At 46.7% G+C, this 18,654-nt stretch overlaps 1 protein-coding gene across 3 annotated transcripts in view; it reads left to right on the plus strand.

The window, feature by feature from the left end:
• Positions 1 to 18,654, plus strand: part of HDLBP (high density lipoprotein binding protein) — a 39,132-nt gene that overhangs the window by 1,553 nt on the left and 18,925 nt on the right. Inside the window, exons 1-3 of one of the 3 annotated variants that reach the window (XM_061451712.1) lie at positions 13,617 to 13,706; positions 17,764 to 17,831; positions 18,372 to 18,484. In XM_061451712.1, coding sequence (XP_061307696.1) covers positions 18,409 to 18,484 — 76 coding nt within the window. In that variant the 5' untranslated portion in view covers positions 13,617 to 13,706; positions 17,764 to 17,831; positions 18,372 to 18,408. Of the gene's footprint in view, positions 1 to 13,616; positions 13,707 to 14,912; positions 14,933 to 17,763; positions 17,832 to 18,371; positions 18,485 to 18,654 lie in introns of those variants that run through there. The other 2 variants (XM_061451713.1, XM_061451711.1) reach the window with 2 other exon arrangements.

An 18,654-nucleotide genomic window follows, 5' to 3' on the forward strand; every position in this document is an offset into this window, starting at 1 on the left:
AGCAGTTCACTTGTAACTGATGAGAGCCAAGGTCCTTGAATTCACAGCTCCAGTTTGGAATTTGAATTCAAATTTGCAACTCTATGGCTGGGAGAAGAGAAGATTAGAGACGCTGAGTACCAAGGAATTTCATAGAATCATAGACTAGTTCGGGTTGGAAAGGACCTTAAGATCATTTAGTTCCAACCCCCCTGCCATGGGCAGGGACACCACACTAAACCATGTCACCCAAGGCTCTGTCCAGCCTGGCCTTGAACACTACCAGGGATGGAGCATTCACAGCTTCCCTGGGCAACCCATTCCAGTGCCTCACCACCCTCACAGTAAAGAACTTCTTCCTTATATCCAATCTAAACTTCCCCTGTTTAAGTTTTAACCCATTACCCCTTGTCCTATCACTACAGTCCTTAATGAAGAGTCCTTCCCCAGCATCCCTGTAGGTCCCCTTCAGATACTGGAAGGCTGCTGTGAGGTCTCCACGCAGCCTTCTCTTCTCCAGGCTGAACAGCCTCGACTTTCTCATCCCGTCTTCATACGGGAGGTGCTGCAGCCCCTGATCATCCTTGTGGCTCTCCTCTGGACTTGTTTCAACAGTTCCATGTCCTTTTATGTTGAGGAGACCAGAACTGTACATTTTCCTTTTTTTTTTTTTTTTGTTTGTTTTCTTTTTTGTTAAAGAGTCACTTCTTATACTGGTGTGTAATAACAGAGAAAATTCTGCACACTGATATGTGCTGCATTGACTTTTTGCATATTTTCTTTTTTGTAAAGCCAATAAAGCTGTTGCCCAATGATTTGTTCTCACTTTTTCCTACTGTTGCTCTTCAAGTGCAACAAAATTGTTTTCAGTTAGAAGACAGTTTAACAGATATGATAATGGCTGGGTTTTTTTTATTACTGCTCTTCCTCCCCCCACCATTCAACCCAGACTTGAAAGTGGTGTTTCATGTATTGTTCCACAGGGGGATTGGATATTCCTCCCTCTGACAGAGGAGCATGTATCAGAGGCAGGACAGGAATGGAAGCAATAATGTAATGTGTAGTTCTGTGTGTGCTAAAGCTCTGTATCTCCAACCAGTTGCCTGTTCAGATTTCAGCTGTTAGAAAAAACCGTCTTCCTGTTTTTACATGGGCTTTCATGCAGTGTGGCCCAAATCGTAGGTAGGGACACCCACATAGTCAAGCCATAAAAAAACCCTAAGCTTTTACTTCCAGGAAAGTCCACAGTAGTATGTCTTTCACAGATCAGAATGACAGGCACGGGAAACGCACTCACTAGATGTGGAGGTAACAACGTGGAGGTCTGTAAATGTAGGGTAGAAGAGGCAGTGTAACTGTCTAGCCTAAGCTTTGCTACTGTAGCAACATGCAGTAAGTTTAGGTCATTCTCAAGATTTTCTAAGGGGCTTCTAAGAAGCAGTTAGAAAAGATTCCCTTGTGTTTGTCCTATATAGATTGTTCTGGTGTTTCACTCCTGATGGTGACACATACTCCTCCTGTCTCCTCCACTGCAAGATAAGCTGATTTCTTGTTGTCTTCTTTCTCTCCTCTCCCCCCCCAGTTCTCCCTGAAAAGGCGAAAAAAATTATGACACCGTTTCTTATGTATTAAAGGTTATTATGTTCCCTACTTTTTTGTCGGTCCTACTTCTCTAGACTGGGATGATCAGGAAAGGGGTAAACCCTGACCTGGAATTGGAACATAATGTTATCGTTATGTTATGCAGCATGGTGGTAGCAACAGTAACTTATTTTTGGTACAATAGGGGCAGTTAATAGTTCTCAGTCAAGTAGCTCATTTATTTTTTCAGTTCACATTAAGCTGCTTCTGAAGATGTATGATTTGTTAGAAGAGGGATCTGTAATCTTGGATTTCGTAGCTGTTATCAGATTGGAGAGCCATCCCTGACAGGCCAGCCTCTGCAGTTTATACTTTCTCAAACAAAATTGGGATGTTTTATTGGTTGCGGTATTTCAGCTGATACCACCTTTTCCAGATCATACTCTTCCTTTTCATATAGAAGCAAGACACTGTAACAAGAAATATAAGCCTCTTAGTACCCTGTGGATCATGCATAATAACAGCCTCTTCTCTGTAGAGAAGATTCCTTATGGGAATGCTGTTATAATCTTGACAAACCCATGCACTGCTGAAGAAGTTTCAACAGGGGTTTTCAGAGTGGGCTGAGGAATTCATGTTCACCCAGTAAGAAGTCTGACTTGTCCAAGAGCACATTACTGAGAGGCGCAGAGCCTGTAAAACTTTTGCAACATGGGTCTGTGCAAGAGTTCAGTAGGTGGTGTTATATTAAAATATGAAAACAGATAAAGAGGAGGTAGGAAAATAAAACCCAGCTGCAGGATTAGGCTTCTGTTCCTTTTCCTAATTATCCTGACCTTGAAAGAAGAGAGTATGAGGTTGTATTGTGTGGTTTGCTGGTGGTTTTTTTTGTTTGGGGTTTTTGTTTGTTTGTTTGTTTTTGTTTGATTATTGTTATTTTTTTTTTCCTAGGGCTTTGATCCAGAAGCTATTCCAGGGGATTCTGTGTTACCAGGAGGCTTTGGTATTTATGGTGGGTGGGCTGTGATACTGTTTGGAGTAGGAGGTCAGTATGACCTACTGAGGGAGGGATTGTGGAGGAGTGCAAGACACCTGGAGCTGGTCTCCAGACCTCAGGTGCTTCGCTCATAATTATGGCAAGAGTCTGAAATCCTCAGTTTGGGGCTGGTTTCAAGAGCTGGTTTCATTTTAGAAATTCCTAGCTGTAGAAGAATAATTTTGGGTTACAGGCTTATCCTGGATACCTGAGAGAATTCAGCATGTGGCTTTATATTTAGCAGTCCTTTAGCTTTAAAAGAAAGGCTGTTTATGTCAGAAAAATCTGCTATTAAAATATTGTGATTTACTTTACCACGTTAAATGGAAAAGTCCTGCACACCTAATAATTCGAGTGACCTTTTTCCCTGTCTTCCTTCTGTGAACTCATGTTGCCCCATAGCTCTCCTGGTGTGATTTCAGTGAAAGAGAATCATGGAGTCAGGTTGAAAAAAGGTGTATAGAAGACTTCAGGTTACTGGGAGATTATGTGGCTTAAAATTTTGATTCTAACATGCAAAAGTAGTCAGACTGTGATGGATTTTCTGGGTTTATTGTTTTGTGAGATACTTATGTATGTGAAAGCTGAAATGGTTCTGTTTTCCTTCATTTAGGTGATCTTTGGTGTTTCTACCTACACAAGCTCTGGTGTTTTCCCAGTAGCCTCACAGAAATAAGAGCATCCTTTCTAGCAGCTACCATACAGTACAGATGCTGCTTTGAACTTGCTGGTAGACATCACTTGTCCCTCACAACTGGTTCAGTTTTGTTGACTATTGAATCTGATGGATCTTTTAAGGCTTGAAAGAGCCCTATTAGTATTTTACAAATTATTACTAGATATGATAGTATGTAAATAACTTAGATACTTTTATACCTCATCATGCTAATTTATTAATTTCATCTGACTCTAAAAAAAAACCATTTGGTGTAATAACAATGCCAGCTGGATTTCTACTTACTACTCTAAAGCAAAATGGTAGCGGTATAGTGGGGGGGAGGCTGACACAACAGGACTTGTAACTGCACTTATGGTGCTAACAGTGCTCCTGCCTTAGCTAAGTGTTGCACTTTTTCAGTTGTTGGACATGGGAATAAACCTGTGGTCTCAGTGCCAGGAGCAGGTTCCTGAGCAGAGGCTGAAGGAGCAGTCTTGGTCCAGTTGCCGTGTGGGTGCGGAGGACTGACCTTGGCCACAGCTGCCTTTACTGTGAGGCTGTGCTGCTGAGGCAGCGATAGAAGCATGTAATTCTTTTGTGAGGAGCAGGGTTGAAGCAAGGAGCTGTGTCCTGCTAGAGTCACAAAAGAGGTGCTCACAAAGCAGCAGGCAGAAGAAGAGGGAGAAACCCGAGAGAAATGGTGAACCACAAAAAGCTTGGTTAGAGGAAATTGCAATGAATTTAACTTCAGTGGAAAAACAGCACTGGAAGAAGGGAATGGATTTGTTCAGTAGCTGTAAGATACCAAGAAATAATGATTCGCAGGAAAAGTTTTGCCTTTGAGAGGATTCAATAGCAGAGTAATATTCAAGCAACCTTCCTTCAGTGATGCTGTTTAATTGTAAAGTAAAATTGATTTACTTGTTGCCAGAAAATGGAAGTAGTGCCACATCCTCTTGTGCTAAGCAGCACAGTTTCTGGCAGTTTTGAGGTCTTTACTAAAGATTTTCCATTGATGACAAAGAACTGATGGAACTGATAGATTTACTTAGCATTAATGAAAGAAAAGAAAAATACCCAACCAAACCCAGTGTAACAAACAGAATTCCACGAGTGACTTGCATGTGAACATGTCACAAAGTGGGGTGATTCTGGATAAAACATCCGTGCGTATAACTTGTGTGTACCACCATACCTTTTACCTGCACAAAAAATATCGGTTAATAAAACATGTCTGGAAACAAGTGCTGATATGGCAACTGATACTCCTGTGCTGTAGCTACGTGGTTAGCAGCAGCCCAGCAACTAACCAGATTTTAAGGATGAAAGACTTGGAACCCTGTCATGTTTTGACTGTTACTATTCAGCTTGGAGGTGGCAGGACCCAGTCCTTTCCCCATGTTATTAAACTGATAACTGCTTTTTGGAGTCTCTGTCAAAGCCCATAAAAGTGCTGTCTGAGCCATATGCAGGGCAGGCGATAAGGTCTGTATCAGCACTCTGATTTTAAAGGAAGGTTACCAGTATTATATCTCACAGTAAATATCATGAGGCAGGCATGACTAACTTTCACAAAGTTAACCTCTGGCATGTTTTTCCTCAGGGATTGTATAACTGGAATAATCTTGCATGATTCAAATGTCAAGCTTGGTTTAGGGTATTGGCATGTAGCACGGGCTTCAGTCTCTTGTCCCTTTTCCCCCAGCTCTTCTAGGTCTGGTTGACTGGATTTCTGAGGTTTTGCAGTGGGTTGTCTGAAAAATCGTCTAAAGCTTTTTTTTTTTTTTTTTTTCTTTTAGGGCAACAGTGAACACTTTGATGCTGTTGCTATATTTGGTTATTACCACCTGCAGTAGTACCACTTGCTGTTCTCTTCCTGTTGTTTCTGGTACTCTCTTTCTGTCTACCCTTGCATTTCTGTCACTGAGAATTAAACTGGATATTTCACAAAATAAACTGGATATTTGCCAAAAATGAGCAACAAACAAAGCGTAGGCCAGGCTGTGTGGCAGGAACAGGGACATCAGGCATGGGGTGGGTACATGGGTCAAGTTAGGGAAAAGGAAGAGAATAAGGGTCAGAGTTAAAATGCAAGGAAGATTTCTCCACTGGCAGGGACAGAGGCAGTCTTAGAGAGCCAGGAGCAATCCAAATGAGCTGGTTGCTGCTTGCCCTGGCTGTGGCCTTGAGTGAGGAGTTGGGGGTGTTTGTGTCTCTTGTGAGCACTGGGGATGGCATGGGCTGGCTGATCTATCCTGCCCTTCCCAAAGAGGGGAGCAGGGCTCTGCTCTTTGCAAACAAGGCCCTGGCTGTTTCCATTGCACAGTAGAAAGTAAGTTTGCTGTTATCTCTGTTCAAGTGATAAAGCTGAAAGTAAACCTGTGTTGAAGCAGTTGAAAGAAAAGCTGAGAGCAACAGCTCACAGAGCAGCAGGGTGAGCGTATAGATGGGAGTATGTTATGCTTGGCCTGTTACTGCATATGCTTTTGTTTTCAAAATGAATACTTCAGCAGCTGGTGCAGCCTGCTGGGATTTAGGTGTTACAAGGACCTTTGAAATCTCTGAAGAATAGCAAGTTGTACATATGTGACTGTTGCTTAAAAGTAGAGAAAGTTAAATAGGATGGAGGAAACTTTAAAGTTCTACTTCTGCTCTTAGTTTCATTAAATTAAAATACTGAGTTCATGGCTCTGTTGATTGTGACAGATGTGGGTAAAAATGAGAGCAAGCAGTGACTGTTCAGAGAAGTTTAGATGTTCTTGGAAATTTAAGAAATCTTAATCCCTCTTTATTAATTTTTCATTTGAAATTTCATATTGCTTATGGCACTCTTTTTTATTAATCCAAACCCAGTAGCATCTGGGTGGAGGACGGTACAGAATAAGGTATCAAACAAAAAAAAATTCTACCTAAAATGGCACATGTACCTTTCTTGTTCAGCCCAAAGATGAGCAAGGTGGGACTGGCAATGAGTCAGTTACGAAAAGCGGGTTTAAGCATAGGATAATATTATTTATTACAATTCGTGGAAATGGTTTTACTCTGAGTTCTTGCTTGCTCCCCTTTCATAGCAGGCTTAGAGTGGCCTTGCAGATTTGGAAGAGAAGACTGTCTGTTTTTTTCACTGTGAGTTTAAATCACTCTGATGTAATTTTGTCTAGCGCATGAAGAGCCTTTTGCTTGGCCTAGTAGAGATTAGGAATTAGTGCTTGTCTGTGGTTGTGTTGAGCCCCTGTTGCATATGCCATGAATAGGACAAAGGGAAGGCTGTGGTTAAATAGTGAGGGTCCTATCAGTGCTTTAAACAAGTGGCAGTTGGAATCAGGTATTTCCTTTAATGCCCTTTCAGAGGAATTGTTGCCAAAGTGAAGATGGGTTCTTTTTGTATGGAAATTTTTTTGTTTTGTTTGGGGTTTTTTGTTCGGTTTTTGTTTGTGGATTTATTGTGTTGTGGTTTTTTTTTGGGGGGGGGGGGGGGGGTGTTCAATTTTAAATTGTTCATTCCCTCTCCAAACAGAGCAGTAGCCTCCCTGAAAGCTTATTTTATTCTTTTGAGGGTTTTGTTCATCACAATAGCACAATCATCTTTGGGTCGTATTTTCAAACTGCTTAGTGTAACTGAGATAGAAATAAAGGGGAAAATATTACAGCCATGTGACTTGGGGAACTGGAACTTGGAGGGAAACATACCAGAGCACATAGAAAGTTTATAAAAATGGAGTGCCAGCATTCTCTGAAGCTTTTGTTATCCAATAAACATTAGTAACTGAGGAATCTTGAAAATCTTTCACAGAGCATCAACAACCTTGCTTCGGTTTTTCTTCACAATAAATACCTAGTAGCTAAGCAAGTTAAAAACCAATCAAAACAGACAAAAGCAAATGTCTGTAAACACAGTTTACATGCTGAAGTTGCAAATTGTCCCCTGCCCCCCTGAAAAATGTCATTTGGGTTGTCTCATTTAGTTTGCTACTTTTTATTTGCTGTATGTATTTAGCTAATTGATTCTCATCTTTATAAACAGCTCCTTAAATTCTGCCCTGCAAAACACTAGCCTAACAGTATCTGTAGGAGGGTCTTTAGGGGGCATGGTGACAGGTTCAAGCTATGAGACAAGGGTCAGCTTTGAATTGTCTGAATATAGGGCAGTTAATGTGCAAAAGGGTGAGTTTAGGGCTTGCAAGTCCCCTACCTTTCCAAGCTGTGTGATGTGTAGCACATGAGAGCTTCTGGCAGCATCTCTAAAAAAAGAAAAAGACTTAGAAAATTGCCACGTGTTCATTTTATATTGCAGTGGCCAAGGAAAAGGGAACAAGAGACACTGGAAAGGTAAACAAAAGAACTCCAACCCAGCTGCCAGAGGAGGGTGAAGTGAAAGTTTCCTTCTGAAGAACAGAAAAGGAATAATAGCCTGTGCCATGTTCTGCAGTATCCCCGCAATCCTCACTCTTGGGTAACTGTGACGTTAGCAGGCATTGGGAAGTAGCTCTCAGCTAATTACTTGTGGAAGATTTTTCTTTTCCTTCTGCAGTGAAGGTTCAGCAGAGAGCAGTGTGGCAGCACCACTGTGAAAGCACCTGTCTGTGATGGGCACATGGCTGGGGGGGGAGAATCTAAATTAACAAGGAAGCTCTGATCAGCATTAAGATCCAGAATTGAAGTTAAAGGTTCTGACTGCAAGCAAGAAACTTGGGATAGTTAGATGTTGGAATAGGTTGCCCAGAAAGCTTGTGCATCTTTGAAGGTTTCAAAGATCTAAAGAAAGCCCTGAATGCCTTGGTCTGACCCTGTTTTGAGCAGAAGGTTGGACTAGAGACCCCAGAGACTCAGACCTCCAGCTTGTTGTCAGATACTCTGAATTTCTTTGACTACTTTCATTTCTGCTACTCTGTGCTATTGCCACTTTCCAGGCAATATATCAGGAATCTTTGTTTTGGAGTCCTCCTCCTAATCTTGAATCAAGCCAGTGTTTTGCTTTGCTGTGAAATTGTAAAACAACACAGGAAGATACTTTATATTGTTTTGTCCCTCACATTTAAAAAACATTCCTCCTCAAAGTCTTTATTGGCTCCCCAAGGGCAAGAACCTGAAATTTGCTTTTACTTTTGACAACCTTTTCAATTCCTAAATTTGCCTATAACCATGCTTGAAATACAGGTGGGAAATTCAAATCCATCATTCTTGATCTGAATGTATTACTTCTGTTTTCATCTCATTACATTTTATCTTGGTTATTTGAAATCCGACTTCTGAAAACCAAGTTTGTGTTAAATAATCAGATTTCTCTCCTGGTGTAAGTAGAAGGACAGGCTCTGACCTATCCTGTGTGGTTTCCTTTTGCTTTGCTTTTGCATTGATCTTATTAAACTGTCCACTGACTTTCTTCCTCATCTCTGAAATGGCATTTGTTTTGTCAGAGCACCTGACATCCAAGGATCACAGCCTTCTGAGCAACCTGAAATAAAATAATGAGTCCACAGAGTAAATCAAGACTGCTGCGTATGCACAGCCAGGGTAACTGAATTTCACTGATCAACGAATCAGCAGCAAAACTAAGAGCAGAATTTGAGTCTCTTCACTGGTTTGTCTGCATTAAATCTCACAGTGTTCCTGTGTAGAGCATGCATCTCTGCCCGTTAACTAGCAGCTTTTTTTTCTCTGCAGTCAGAGGGTTTGAAGCTACTTGCTCACGCTGGAACTCTGTCCGCACCAGTAAGTTGCTCCTGTTCTTCCTACCTAATTTGCTTTCCCCTTTTTATATTGTACCCTATGATAGTCTAGGAAGCGCAGCGTATATGGTTTTTGCTAACTGGTGGTTGCATAATTTTATTGTCAGGGTGCCCAGGAAGTAAAAGCAAGTCTTTTAAACAACCATTTTGGCCTGAGAGGTCTGCTGAGGTTAGTCACCTTCATTTGATGTCTGGTCAGCTCTTCTGCTTGTGCAAGAGAATTGCCCTCGATAAACAACGTAGGTTTTACCAGGAGTAGTGTTGCACTCCCCTGGGATCCCTTATCTATACCACCTAGGTCCCATGTGAGACACATACATGCAGTTGTTCCTCTTTCTTCCACCTCCCTCCTTTCTTGACAACATGATTAAATGGTTGGAGTTGGAATTAGCGTATAGGTTCAGTTAGACTTCTCTCTTTCTACAAGCAGTTCTCTACTTGGATATTTACAGTGGGCCTCTGAAGATGATGGGGTTGCATTCAGTACAGGCAGAATTTAGCCTACAGAATCATTTTTTCCTGGTACTGATACGTGAATGGGGAAGAGGGATGCCTGACTTGCACATCCCTGGAAGTTTCCTTCCTTGTGGCAAATACAGAAAATCTGGTCTCAAAGTCACTTAAGAAACATGAGCAACATGGACTCACGTTCAGTCTTTTTTTTTATGATGGAGGTTTTTTCATTCTCTTGGCAGAAGGATCTATGTAATTTGAGCCTTAGCTTCAGTTTAATAGAGGTTTTCCTGTAAAAATAAAAGCATTCTATTGGAAGATCCCATGGCAAGCCATGGAGATGGCTTTAGAGCTGAGAGGTGTCTCTCACTGCTGTGGGTGAGAACCATGTGTGCTTTGCATCCTGAATCCTTATCCACTTCTTTTTCTAGCGTGATGCAAAGTATTCCCCCAGCCCTTTTCTGCTCATGCCACTGGTGAGAGATGTGCTGAAGTAGATGATTTCAGGAATAGTTTTTTTTGTGGTGCTCTCTAACTTAGGTGTGTGGGATAAGCACCCAGAGTACAAAAAGGGGGCCTGTTTGTACAGTTCTAGAAATCTGGAGTTATATTTAACAGAAAGTAAAATCACAGCACACACTCTTTGGAGCATACTTGGGTTGCTTTCCAAATAAGGCGTGCAGTCTCTGGAAGGAAAATTGGGGATCTCTTGTAACAACAGAAAATAAGAACAGGCTAAAAGAAATCCTTTGCAAAATCCTAGCTCAGCTAAGGGTGCATGTGCCAGGAAAGACCAACTTTTTTGTGGTCTTTGCTCCAGTGGTTTAAGGAGCTGAAAGTTTCCTCTCCCTTCCCCAAGAGTCCTGAGGTGGTGTGATTATGGAAAGCTTCTTAACTCCTCAACCTTTTCTTTCACTGGCAAACACATGTTCAAAAAACCAAGTTCCTAACTTGTGCAGAGTTAGTTTTATCTCTGTGTGCATTTCATATTTTTGCTGGTCCTATTTCTGTGTCCTCCCTCAGACTGGTGATAGGAACTGCCAGTTTGATAAGCCATGGAAACTACATATTACCCAATTGTTCAACCTTTCTGTCACACATTTGTGCTCTTTTGGGGAGGCTTTCTCTTCCATTTTCTTTCAAATCATGAAAACAGGGTCTGTTACAATGCTGCTAAAATACGGGATGCTAGAGGAAGGGAGGCAGGTTGGTGTTTGTCAAGGGGCTGGGTACCTCCTTCTGTCTCCTCACTACTCAGCTACCAAAAATTCCCATGCCTGACTTAGAGGAGCCTTTTACATGCATCTCCACAACAAGCTTTTATTAATTTCTTGGTGTGACATTGCACTTTGGGGGTGAGTAGAGACCGAACAGATACCAAGTAGCCCCTGCGAACCTCTGTCTGCCCGTATGCCATTGCCTTATTGAAGAAGAAAGATGGGGTGCGATGTAGATGGTTGATGTTGTGCTGGCAGGAGGAGCAAATATGCCTTTATCCATGCACAGGACATTTCTGTACTTCCTGAACGTGGGAGGAAAGGTGAGCTCTCCCCCTGCACTACCCTCTTTTCCTGTGCAAGATCTTCCTCTAAGGAGAACAGCCTGTGACAGTTTTGCAGTGACAGAAATCATTATTTGAGGGTGGCATGCAGTGAGATGCTCTACGCCTTCCAGTAACTTCTGGGCCTGGCAGGCTTCCCTCCCACTACTTGCAGCTGCAAATAAAGGAAGAGCTACAGAAACACATGGGGAAGATTCCTTCTTAAATGGTCCTGGAGAGGAAGCTGTGATAAAAGCCAAGAAATCATAGAATCACAGAACAGTTTGTGTTGGAAGGGACCTTAAAGTTCATCCAGTTCCAAACCCCCTGCCATGGGCAGGGGCACCTTCCACTAGATCAGGTTGCTTCAAGCCCTGTCCAACCTGGCCTTGAACACTGCTAGGGATGGGGCAGCCACAGCTTCTCTGGGCAACCTGTGCCAGCGCCTCACCACCCTCACAGAGAAGGATTTCCTTCTAGTATCTAATATAAATCTTCCGTCTGTCAGTTCGAAGCCATTCCCCCTTGTTGTGTCCCTACAGGCCCTTGTGAAAAAGTCCCTCTCCTAGCAACCCCAGTGGCAGCAACACTGCATAGAGCAGAGGGGCTTTTGTTGTCCCATAGGCTTAAAGTGGCATGTCCCTACAGAAGGCCCATACTAAACCAGATAATGAGAGGGAGAAGGATGTTGGTGTTTCAGTAAGATGCTCTGGTCTGGTGGTTGTGATGCTCCTCTGATTCCTCGCACAGGGGATCGCAGTACTTACCAGTGTTGTGGTTAATTGGATGGAGCGAAGTTGAGTGTTGAGAGGAGGCTGCTTGCTTTGCGCTGGGGAGATAAACTTGAGGGGGTGAAAGCATCATGCACCTCAAGGGAGGTTCAGAATGCTCATCTCTAAGTCCCAAACCACAACCCCCTGCATTCCCAGGTGCTGCCTGGAAGCAGAAGCGTCCAAAGCCTGGAGGTGCTGCTTCAGGCCCCTAAAGCTCTGCTTTTGCATGAACCACCTCTGTCTCTGTAGGCATGATCCTGCTTGTGTGTCTTACGGGGTGCTGCTGGCATGCACAGCCTAGATGGTTTGTGTTGGAGGCGCCTGAGCCAGCTCTTGGAAGCGCATATGACGTGGCAGTAGTAGTTGCTGCCTTTCTGTGTGGCAGCTCCATGCTTGGAGCGATATCCCTGCAGCCTCCCTTTAACATACTGCCCCATTTCACCCACAAGTATATTATTTACAGTGATAAATTGTTGTTTGAGTCAGAGTTCAGGTGTTTAATGATGTCCTCATCATTAAAACACACAGGATTAAAAAAAGGAAAACTGGAGAAATCTGCTCTTGCTCAATAATAGTAATAAGTAATCATAATTTTACTTATGGCTAAATACCATCTATCTTACCATAAAATACAGCACATGAATATATCTAAAGATTACTGCATGTAATCAAAAGCAGTTGTTCCCGAAGACCTTGAACGGCTGTGGTCAGAGCTCCACAAAGCAGGTTCTTGTGTTTAGTTTGCTAGGGACTGGGAGAGAGCAAGATGTGAATGAGAAAAGCAGTCACTAAGTGCAGCTTATGAATGGTGAGGAAAATAAATCCTGTGTAGGGAAACAGGCAGAGACTGAGCTAAAGCAAAAATCAGCTCGAATTCCATGTATTTTTACACTGATGTGATGATTTTTTTTTCTCCCTCAGTTCCCTGAGGGTGCAGGGCTAATAATTAAAAACATCTATATTGCACAAACTTTAATAAACATCCTCTCAGCAGGAGAGTATTGTGCTTGTTGGCTTGCCTTGCCTTAGCTCTTCCCCATTTCCACGTTAGAGATTAGAATAAGGAGAGGGGGCTATTGGTGGGTGAGGGGGTATTTATTTATTTATTTATTTATTTTAATCTTGCTCTTAACCTGCTCCTTCTGTTTGCAACCTCAGCAGAAGAGAAGCTGCTGCTCTGGCACAAGCTGCACGGAGAAGGAACTGGCTGTCTGGGGCTGGGACCTCAGTGTCCCTCTCCACTTGTAGGGCAGGGCAGAAGCCCCAGGTGTTGGCTGCTCTCCGGTGCCAGCCGTGGTTTTAAGAGTGCTTAGAGCCCTCGTGAGCCTCTCTAGCTCACAAGCCCTGCGCGAAACCGGCCTCAGCTAAACACACTGGGTAGTTGGAAGCTCTGGGGAGCTGAGCTGACTCCGCCACCGCAGAGGGGCCTGGCCCGGCGCTGGGGACAGCCAGCCGCGCAGGCTCGGTTCTGCAGCAGCTCTAGCTGTAGCTTTCGCGTCCCACGGAGCCGCCGGGCCGCAGAAGGGAGGCATTGCCCGTGTCTGCATTGTGGAAGGCAAGGCGGCCGTGGGCTTTCCCTCGAGCGGCAGCCTGGGGCTGGAGCAGGCGGCGGCTTGGCAACCCCCGGGGGCGCAGCGCGGGTGGAAGGGACCCGCGGCTCTTCCTTCGCAGTGCAGCCCGTCGGGCCGGGCGGCGGGAGCGGGACCGCCGCCAGAGCCGCAGGTTCCCGGGCTGAGCCGCCGCTTCGCTCCTCCGCGGCGGGCAGGCCACGGGGCGCCCCCGGCGGCGCGAGGCCCGCGTGGCGGTCTGGCCCCGCCGGGAAGGGGCATGTCCCGCTGACGTGCGGGCCGGGGATTGGCAGCGGCCCGGCCTATATAGGTGGCGGGGCGGGCGCCGAGCCGCTCTCCCAGGAGCGCTCCGGTTCTCCAGCAGGGCGGGCGAGCGGGCACCGGCCGGAGTGAGTCACGGGGGACGGGGGGGCGGCTCCTCTGCCGCGGCGCCGACGTGGAGGCTTGGGGGGGGGCTCGGCCCGGCGCGGCCTCACTTCCTTTGCCTCGGCACCGGCGTGCCGGGAAACTCCGGGTCAACTTCCCGCCGGCTGGGCCGGGCAAAGTCCGGCGGGAGCCGCTCGGGGAGAAGGGCTCTCGGAGCACCGGTGGTGCGGCCTCGGGCTGTGTCGAAACGGCGGTGCAAGCCGACAGCAGCTGTTGGACAGCGCTGGCGTGCGGCGCCGTCCCGGGGCCCAGCTGATGGGGGCGCTGGGCCCCGTGGGTGCGTGGGGAGGGGGCAGCAAGGGTCGGGATGGCTCCACGTAGTCCCCGGTGGTCGGAGGGTTTGCGCCTCGTACAAGCCAAAACGGTCGGCGGCGGGCGCTCCTCCAAGCGCCGCATCAGTCCGCGGAGCGGCGTCGGCGGGCAGCCTTTCCCCGGATGCTGCTGTGACTTACAGGGGCGAGCGCCCCGGCCCCGCTCCCTGGGCCATCGGCGGGGCCGAGCGGACGTTGGTAAGGTGCTAACCGCGGACTCGGGACAGACCGTGCCCGCGCAGTCCCGCGCCTCACTCGCTGCCGCCCCCGGCAGTCTCACGGCTGTCACCGATCCCCCCGCGGGAGCACCTTTCCCCCCACTTGTGTGTTGCGGCCGCCCCCGGCCTGCAGCCCAGAGGGCCGCGCCGGACCGGGCCGGGCCGAGATGTACTGTGCTGGGGCTGCCGCTGTCCCGAGGCGCGGCGCCCGCCGTGCTCCCGGTCCCGTTGCCGCACGAGCGGTGCGTTGGGGAGCGCACCGCCCGCACGCTCAGCCCCGCGCAGGGGGCGCGGGTGACAGCGGGGCCCCGCTGGGCCCTTTAAGGGCGCCGCCCCGCCCCGCCGCTCCGCCTCCGGTGCCGGCAGTGCTGAGGTGGCGCTGGCGGCGCCGCCCGCCCCGGCGTGGCTTGGCCTAGGCCGCGGGTCCCGGAGTTTTCCCCGCCTCGGCGCGGCCGGCCACTGCGGAGATCGGCGGACGGTCCCCAGCAGCCTAGGCTGCTGCGCTGCCCGTGCCGCTGTAGCGGTACAGGCCCGTCGGGTTCCAGGCGCAGCCTGCCCCACTCGAGAGGCGGCCCCCGGAGGCCGTCTGCCCCTCTGGGTGCGTGGCCATGGAAGCCCGGCCCCGGCGAGAAGTACTGCCAGGGCTCTCCAGGACCGTGTGTGAGTGCACGTTGGTAGCTGGGCTCACACAAAACGCTTCCTGACCAAGGACGAGGAGTGACAGTGGGGAATGTGGTGGGTCATGATATTGGTGAGAGAATAAATAGAGGGATAGGTCAGGTGTAAGTCTGTCTGTGGCTCAGGCACCAGTTGTGTTGCTTTCTCAGATGTACTGCTTCAGGGATCAGTAAGAAGGGAAAGACTGTCCTGCCACACAGCAGCTGTCTGCCTGCATGATCTCTTCAAAACCAAAGGGCCTGGGCCTTCAACATCTGGGAGAGCCTGTTGGTTTTCAGAAAGGAAGTATTTTCATGTCTGACCACTCATCTACCAAGAGATCACTCTGCCCTGATGGACATCTGACAGAGGACAGTTGGATGCTGCCCCAACCAGCCCAGCCCCATTGCAGTGTGCAGTCCTACCTGCATCTGATTTTAGCTACCTTGATTAACAAAAAGCTAATTTTTTTGTTAAATATGTTTTTAAATAACACGTAACTGATGTTTTTGTCCACACGTACTGGTTGCATTGGCAGTGTAACTCATGACTTTGCTTTTGTTTCTCTTCATACAAATGTTTCTTATGTGGTTAGGTCTGTTCCTTGCTGGTGGTTATTTTTAGGATGATTTCATTCTCTGTATTGTAAGTGTGTTCTAGACTTCTGAAACTTCTTTTGTCGCATAAAGCCAGTGCTACAGACAGTGTTTAGGCAGTTGAAAACCTGTTAACCCAGTCAGCCGCAGTGCTGGTGTGACGTAGCTGTAATCTGAGTTTCAAAACCTAAGGTGGGAAGTCAAGGAGGTGTAGGCTCCAAATGCAGTGCCCGAGCTGCTGGTTTTGATGTTACGTTTAGAATACCATTCTGATGGCCGCCTCCAATTTTGGCCAGAGGTGAATCCTTGAGGCCTACAATGTACCAGATGTTTGAGGTTACTGGAAATGAAGAGCATTTGTTCTTAGCTTGCTGTATGGATGACAAAGCAGAAATTCATATGGGTAAACGCTGCCCTCAAGATTCCTCTGTGAATGTCTAGCTGTTCTCTGAGGTGGAGACTGCAAGGAAGAGCTCTGCAGCTGGTGTGCGCAGTGTAACCAGCAGCTGTGTGCTGCCGCACTCAGGCAGGTGCTATATTGGGTGTCACTGACTGGCTTCTCATCCTTGCCCCTGTAAAGGGGAGAGAACGTGCAAGATGAGCCAGGTGGTGCTTTCCAGAGAAATGAGAGTTACAAGCACATCTGTGCTGTTCGTGAGGCTTTAGCCAGACCTTGGAAGCTGCCTGTGATGTCTAGAATGCTTGCTCCTGCCCTCTTCCTTGTTTGCAGTTTGCCAGGAGGTGGTGGCAGCCTTGATGTGACCCAGCGGGCTGGAGGAGCTTACTGCATCGGTCTTGCAGGTCTTGCTGAAATACTGTGGGACGGATGCTGTGCTGCTAACAGGCTTTCCTTGGTTCTGTGACAGCTTGAACCATGCAGTTGTGTACCATGTACATGGAACCATATGCTACACCATAGTGTAACCATGAACAGCAAGAGATCAGTTAACTAGCCACCCTTTCATGTGCACCAGCCAATGCCTAGGCATGGCTGGCTGGCTGTCCTGGTAGCTGCCACCTCGTAGTAGCAGATCATTACAGGATTAATTGCAGCATTAGCTCTGTTACTTCGATAGCACAGGTGCTGTTGCCACGTGACTGATAAGAGGCATGTTGAAGTAGAGGAAGAAACCCTCTGGCTTTCACTGAGGTGCAGATTAGGCCTGCACAGCCCAGTTGCATTACTGTTCTTGTTCTTCTCTGCTCCTTTTCTGCCAGTGTTGCCTTCGCTTACTGTGTCACGATGTGAGACGCCACATCAGCAACACTTTGGGTTTGGGAGCCAGAAATGGCAACTGTCAGTTTACTGGAAAGTGTCAGAGTTTGCTGTTGAGAAGGTTTGTGTAGGAGAGGGGCCTTGTGTCCCTGAGGAGTCAGAGGTGCTGACTTCTAGGGGAGTGCAAGCCCTGCAAGAGCACATACAACCACTTAGGGGAACTCAGGTGTGGGGAATTCTTGTACGTCTAGCGGGGTGTGCTTTACTGGCTTGTACAGTTTTACTTAGATTCCTAACCCCTTTTTCAGTAAATCTGCAGGTCCAGATACAGGAGATGTAAAACTCCCATCAACGGTCTGGGTTTTTTTTTTACTGATTCCATGTGTTTAAATAGTCCATGTAAACCAGCATGGGTTTTGTTCTTCCGATTTAGGTCTGGAAACGGAGTTCAGTACCTGGTGCATCATCATATTACAATAAAAAATGAAGAGGTGGACTGACCAGCAGCTGTATGTGGATAGCGCTGTTTGCCTTTGTTTGTGAGGACGTCTGTGTTGATTCAGCCCATCTCCACTAAACTACATTCCTAACTTCTGACTGATGGCAGTGTTGTTGGCAGGTTTTCAGGTTGCTAAGTCTCTTCTGACTAGATGTCGATGCTCTTGCTTGCAACCCTGAAATTTCATGTCTATCTTGCACATCTGTTAATAATTGACTATATTTTTGCCTGATACTGAATGGCTGCTCTTGTAGCCAGTTTGATGAAAGAGTAGCTACTCCAGGCTTCCTGCTGTGAGGTTTAAGTAGATAGTGGTGTTGCCTGTAGCTCTAGTAAAACATGACAGGTAAAGTATGGTGAGATGTGACTCAGTATGAGAACATTTTGGATAGGTGGCAAGTTTGAAATGCAGTACAGGTGGTGCTCTTTTGAGAATTACAGTAACGGGGTGTCATGTTTTCCTCTTGTCTTGGAGCAGGCACATAATTTTTATTCTGTTGGTTTTTTTTTTTTTTTCCTAAAGCAAAAGCTGGCAGGCTGACAAACGGGCAGCTTACAGGACGGACTCTCTGGCTACTGACCATTTAGCTGGTAAGTTCTTATTTTGAGAGAACCAAAGATCTTGCTATTGCTGAGCTTGTTCCTCAGAGTGGCTTCCTGAGTGCAGCCCTAAGTCAGTGGGAGTTCAGGCACCTAAATAAGTCCTTTTCAGGAAAAGGCAGCATCGTGGACCCTTTTTTGTTTTACCTGTAGGGTTACACAGTGGTTTGGACTGACTATCCAGACCTTTGGATGCTTGTTTAAAAATTGCACACCATTAATAATTTATAGATTAATTAGAGTATGCTTTGACAGCTTCTGGTGTCCCCCCTTTGAGTGACCTTCTTAGGTTGCACATCTTCTGTCTCTTTAATGAGGAGCACTGGTTTGGTGACCACTATATTGTGAGGAAATATCCTCCCTGAATTTCCTGTCTGGTTCAGCAAGAAAACCGGTCAGCTGCTGGCACTGTAGGAGCTTTCAAGAGGCTGACTGGAGAAGTGCTCAGTAACACATACTTTGTCTTCTTGGAGTGTCTTCTACGCATCTTGAATGGTGGTGTAATAGTGTTGCCACCGCTGCTTCTTCCAGTGGCATACCCGGATTGTGTGTGGGTGGGAAGTCGACAATGAGCTCCGTGGCAGTTTTGACCCAGGAGAGCTTCGCTGAACATCGCAGCGGCCTGGCTCAGCAGCAGGTGAAAGGTGAGGAAATGCACTTCAGTTCCTGTGATGTGCCTCAAAATACAGACTGCACAGGCAAGGTTCTTTATACCCAAGCTCACTCCATGTGTCCAGTTCCTGACAAGTGTGAAGGCGCTGCATTCTACATTCCTAGGCTAGGGGCTTTCCACCACGAGAACACAGTGGTGATG

This window comes from Pezoporus flaviventris, unplaced genomic scaffold (genome assembly GCF_033815535.1).
Source record: "Pezoporus flaviventris isolate CSIRO_AGI_PZ_B2104156 unplaced genomic scaffold, CSIRO_AGI_Pfla_v1 ptg000013l, whole genome shotgun sequence".
In the NCBI taxonomy this organism is placed as follows: Eukaryota; Metazoa; Chordata; class Aves; order Psittaciformes; family Psittacidae; genus Pezoporus; species Pezoporus flaviventris.